Here is a 5,940-nt window from a genome sequence, read left to right on the forward strand (position 1 = left end):
ATACAAGGACTAGTATTTAAAAAGTGCAAATAAACAATTACAAAATAGCATAGATTATTCCAACATGACTTGTAATTGCTTGGTGCAAGTGGTGTTTGCTTTCCTTTCTACGTAATTATGCAAGCATGAGGAAGTCAATAACTGCGTCTGATCACTTGTTCAAACAGGAACATCAGGAAAGAATTTAAGAAAATTGTTTTTCACAATGTAAAAACAAGTTTTAGGGGAAAACCACCTCTTAAGACTTACCTGTTTTCTCCTGCCTCCATCACAAAAACTATTCTAACGGTACTCTTCCTTTACAAAATCTCCATTTCTGCTGTAATTCAAATAGTTAACCAGAAAGTGAAAGGTCACTACATTCCATGACTGGTTTCCAGCCTGCATAAGACCAATGGGATTTTCAACTGACTTGTGCTCAAAGTTGGAAATTAGTGGCTGAAAAGTTTACTAGATATTTTGCTTTCAGCCATACCAGCAGAGAATATGAGCAATGGTCTGGCACACATTAAGGGAAAGCAGCTACAGCATCAGCGTGTACCAGTGATCTCTCTGGGTAGCTGGAGAGGTCACTAGACCTCTGAAAAAGACTACTGAAACAAAAATGTAAATTCAGGATGAATTAAAACCAAACCAAAACAAAAAATTCTACCATAAACCATAGGCATGGCTTTCTGAATTTGTTAGTGTGGCAATTTTGAGCAAGCACCCAGAGAAGTATCAACAACCACTAAATAGTTTGTACTTTACAGAAGGAAAAACATTAACTTGCAAATAGTATTAGAACATTTAAACAATCATTTTGGATCTCTTAATTCATAGAGCATTGCTCTAGCTTCTGACACATCTACTCTTTTGATCCCCACTCGACAGCGAACTTTCTAACTATGGATGGTATATTACCTTCATTCACATATTTATGTAACAAACAAATGCCACGATATTAAAAATCTCACGAGCATTTGCAACAGTTCTTAGTACAAATCATTGGTGAAACCAAGCCTGTGTTTATTTCTCTCTTTAAAAGCAGACACTTTGCTTTCATGGAGTTTATTTCCTCATTTTGGAGCTAAAAAAAGCACTCTATAACAATGATTTTACATGTATTGCTACCTACTTAGTAAGTAGTAATTTGATGGCATGCAATTAGTTTTTAAATCATCAAACAGATTCAACATTCTTCTGACACATACTTAATGCAAAAAAGGTCTTATACAAAAAAAAACTTCACAACGTGCAAGCAATCCTAGCCATTATCTACACAACTATATTAACTATCAGAGGTCAATCAACACAGGAAAAAGCCTGATTTAGTAGAACATCACAATAAAAAACGTAATTCTGTTAAGACCTGAACACTTCTCGTAAGACGTATTTCAAATCTGTTTTAAAGTGGTCTTTGCAGTCCATGGGAAGACTACTTCATAGGCTAAAGTTACTAGTTTATAGGAAGGACTTTATTTTCTTGGATTAAGTTGCGTTATTACCAAGGAGAACAATTATACCAACAGCTTTGCTAATCTCTTAGCAGGCAGCATACCTCTCTTGTGTCAAAGCATTGCGAAACGCAAGAACACAAGTGACTTACAGTTTTGTGTAAATACAATTGTTGGTGCCGTTCCTAAATATACCTCACTGTGTTTTACAAAGAAAGACCAGCATTTTATCCATACCACACAGGTGGGGGAAAGGAGTCAGTAAAGCTAAATGAGCTGTTCAAATTCATGTAAAGAGACAAACATACGGACAAGGAATCCAGTTCTAAGGCTCTGTGCACCAGAATCCACAACCATCCGTACTCGAAAGAATGACCAAGGCATAAATCAAAACACAGGCCTCAATCATGCAGTCAGAAGCAAGTCTGCAGTCAGCAGACTCTAAGCAAGACTAGATCTTAAAGCATTAAATCCTCTATATGCTGAAGTGTCCTTGAGGCACAGTCTTTGGATAACTTAAAAAATAAATGCACAGAAATATACAGCCATATTTAAACATCATCTTGATCTAATATAGTCAATGTTACCTTGAAGTGATATAAACAGAAAGCTAATAATTCTCTTAAGCATCCTCCCTTACTGCTGCTCATTGGACTATACTGTATCCTTGTAATCTTAACTTATAAACTACAAATTTAAGACAGCCAGAAGGGCTGATCCACTGTATCACTCCTATAATCTGTTAGGTTGTTGAATCTCAGAAATTTCTTTGGAACCATAATTCTGTTAAAAGTTTCCCTGTAATAACTAAAGCTTCACAGTAATGACTTACAGATTAACCTCCCTTAACACTACAGGGCACAGTAAATAAAGTACTGGAGTTATCTCAAGCATACGTAAGTTCAGCACTACACACACATACAAATTGCAAAAATTACAGACTTAAACTTAACACCTGAACACTGACAGAATTCATCCCAACTTTAAAAATAATCATGCAATACTAGCACAAACCTTACTGAAGAGTAAGTAAGCTGTGAGGGTATTTTAAAAAAGTACGGGTCTATTAACAGGTTTTTGTATTTGTTACTCTAAATTTAATCATCTGTTATGCATTCAATTCAGTCTGAAGTGGATCTATATCGCTATTTCACAGAACTCTTTGCGTTCTACTTGTGATCTGACCTCCTCACGCTCCCGACTGTCTATCTACATATTAATATGGCTCTAAAACCACAGTATCTGAACCTAATCTCTATGGTAACTGTAGAATTTGTTTACATTGAAAAAGAATATTAGAAACGTACGTAAATTTAACTGTCATTTAAATAAGTGTTTTTTTCCTTCTGGGGAAAAAAGCTCCCTACACTGCCTCCTATTTATCTTGCTTCCATCTCCAGTACCCCACCAGGCAATGAGCCACATTTGGAAAGCTCCCTATCATACAACTTCAGCAGCCTGTTGTTGTAAATTCATAAATAGTTTACTTTTAATAAGACAGACATGTGCAGTATTTTAGATCTTAGCACTTGCTAAAGAAAAATCATTAAAACATGATTTTAAAATATAATGTCATAAAGTTGCCAAAGTAAAAAAAAACCATGCTAAATCTTTAACAGCTATATGGAAAGACTTCACTGCTCAGCAACTCAGATCAATCTAGAAATTAAGAGACTATTACATTTACCATTTCCAGCAGTGAATATAGTATTGGGCACATGTTTTACATAATACTCATTCACAGACACTAGGCAAAAACTCTGATAGTGGAAGAACCCACATACCACTCCTTTTTCTTAACAAATACCAAACAAATGATGCATCACAGGTTTGTAAAAATAGTTTTTTGTAAGATTTACAGTATTTTGAAAAGAGATTTACTGCTGCGCAGCAGGACCGGGAGCTGAATTACACAGGGGTTGATGGTAACATAAACGGCAGTTTGAGTGACACACATCAGCAAAATGGTACAAAAAGCCCCTAACAGACGCAGTTGCTAAAAACTACTTTTAGGTACACAGTTCTTAGCCACACACGAAGAAATCATTCTATTCCACCAAAACAATCTTTTTTCTATAAAGCTTGCATAATATACCAAACATAAATAGTCTAGAAAGGTCTAAGAGAAGAAGAATGCATGACAGTGAGGCACATGAATACTACACAGCACCGAGAGAAAAATTAGAACCTGTTTGAAAATCTTTCCGCACCTTACAGCAATCATTTCACTGCAGAGAATCTCTTACATGCATCCTTCCCGATCACATCAAGACTATTCATTCAACAAAAGTCCTATTGACGAATAGAAAGTAAGTAAATCTACCCTCTATTCAAGTAAACAATGTTGTAAAGCCAGCATTTCCCCACAACGTTACTTTCTCGAGAAGGGTGACTGTGCCCTGCTCCTCCATGAAGCAAGCTCAGCCCAGGCAGCCATGTCCTTATTCTCCTACAAACAATGTTTCTGAAGGAGAACAGCCCCTGCTCGAGGAACTTACAGCTTCCCCCAGCATAACGCGGCGGAGCAAAGCCCGCCCCACGATCAGCAAACGAGTCAAGGCACCGAAACACGGCAGTGGGGGCGAAGCTGCCCGCAGTCTGGATCTGCACCAGTACCGAGCCTCGCACCGGGGTCGGGACAGATGGACTGACAAGATAGGACAGCATTTCTCCGTGCAACCCTCCCCTCCTTTCCCCTCCCAGGCACACGAGCGAGTGTTTTACCTTCATGATGAGCTCAGGCTGCGGTAAAAGCCTCGATCGTGGCTGAGCGGCCGAGGCTGGACCTGGAATTTAAAACAAAGCGCTAAGGCACCGCACCAGCCGCTCGCACCGGGCGGGGGGAGGGGAGCCAAGGAGCGGGTGGGGGCGCTGGGCTCCTCCCGAAACTCCCCCTTTCCTTTCCCGGATCCCCCCTTCTCTCTTGCCTCGGCCGCTGTTTCCCCCCCCGGCTCCCACACGCCGCGGCTTCCCCTACACTCGCCGCCACTGACGCCATTTCTGTCAGAGGAGGAGAAACTTGCCACAACAACAACCCACCCCCGGCTGCCGCGGGAGGGGGGAGGCGCCCCGGCCGCCTCCCCGGGGCGCTGCGCCCCCTCCCCGGGCACCGAGCGGCGGGAGGGCACCCGCGGGGGTCCCAGCGCAGACAACACCCCCCGTCCTCGCTTCACCGCGGGGAGAGGGAGAGAGGAGAGGAGGAGATAGAGAGGGAGGGAGGCTGTTCCTCCATTGTACGAGGAAGAGTGCCCGTGTACGCGGCGGGGGAGCGGGGTGTCGGGAGCGGTCCCCCCACCCCCGACACACACACACACGCTTTTGTAGGGGCTGCGGCTCCGGATCGCGGCGGCTCCTCCTCCCTCCGTCTCCCCCCCTAAATAAAGGAAAGCGCTGACTCCGCCGCAGGAGTTTCAGCAGCAACAGCCGCAACTCCCCGGCTCGGCGCAGCGGGTCCGGGCGGGGGGAGGGAGGGCAGGCAGGAGGCGGCGGAGGAGGGGAAGAAAAGGAAGAAGAAGAAGAAAAGAAGGGAGCGGGGACGGGGAGGGAGGAAGGGAGGGGGGCGGGGAGAAAGGGGCCCGACCTGCTCGGCGGGGACACGGAGCGTGTGTCTGTGTGAGTGTGGAGGAGGGGGCTCCGTCCCTCCCGGCAGAGGGGCTGGAGGAGAAGCCGCCGGTCCCTCCCCCCGGCCCGCCACTGGGTGTTTGGGGTGGGGGGGAAGAAGAAGCATCGGCGAGTCCCGCCGCAGTCTCGCTACCAGGAGAAAAACAAGCGCCCCCCTCCCTCCCTCGCCGCCGCACGCCCGGCCCGCGCCCCTACGGGGCCCCTCGTCGCCTCCCCGCCCGCCGCCGGCGGGGCACGGGAGCTCCTTCTCCGGCTCGGCGCCCTCACCTTTGTTCCGCGGCGACCGCCCGCCCGCTACTCCCCCGGTCCGAGGCGGGGGGCACAGAAGGGAACTGGGCGAAGGCTCCTCTCAGCTCCGGGCACCCCCGGCCCCGCTCGACGCTGCTGCAGCGGCTCCGCTGGCGGCGGCCCCGCACGGCGCGCGGAGGGGCCGATCCGTCCTGCGCGGCCCCGGCGGCAGTGACTGCTCCGCTCGGTCCCCCTCCCCCTCCCGCACCGATGACTGACTGACGGCCGAACGGGAACGGCCACGCCCCCTTCTCCACCTTCCCCATTGGGCCGTGTTCCGTAGGGCCCGCCCACCCCGCGGTCCCATTGGCCTTCGTGTCGGAAATACTGACATCATTCTTCTCCACTTCTATGGAAACTGAGACTCGGCGCCGAGGGTGCTCATGGGGAACGCTGTTCTTGCTCGCTGCTGGCAGCATTTCCGTCAGGTGGCGCTGCGCAGCTCATGGGACTACAACTCCCAGAGAGCTCCGCGCGCAGGGGGCGGGGCCCCCGGTGAATATTAACGAGCTGAGGGGGCGGGGCCTGCGCTTGCGCGGGGGTCGCTCGGTGGCGCATTTTCCCCCCAGGAGGGGAAGGTGGCGCCCGGCGGGGC

The 5,940-nt window shown here is 47.5% G+C and overlaps 1 protein-coding gene across 1 annotated transcript in view; it reads right to left on the reverse strand.

Annotated features, from left to right (window-relative positions):
* The window catches only part of ARID4B (AT-rich interaction domain 4B), a 91,870-nt gene extending 86,399 nt beyond the window's left edge, over positions 1 to 5,471 (reverse strand). Inside the window, exons 1-2 of the mRNA XM_033054992.1 lie at positions 5,325 to 5,471; positions 4,161 to 4,222 (exon numbers count right to left, since the gene is read on the reverse strand). Of these exons, the coding sequence (XP_032910883.1) occupies positions 4,161 to 4,166 (6 nt within the window). The 5' untranslated portion in view covers positions 4,167 to 4,222; positions 5,325 to 5,471. The remainder of the gene's footprint in view (positions 1 to 4,160; positions 4,223 to 5,324) is intronic.
* Positions 5,472 to 5,940: the final 469 nt, after the last annotated feature.

The sequence above is a fragment of the Catharus ustulatus genome, chromosome 3 (assembly GCF_009819885.2).
Source record: "Catharus ustulatus isolate bCatUst1 chromosome 3, bCatUst1.pri.v2, whole genome shotgun sequence".
NCBI classification, from domain to species: Eukaryota; Metazoa; Chordata; class Aves; order Passeriformes; family Turdidae; genus Catharus; species Catharus ustulatus.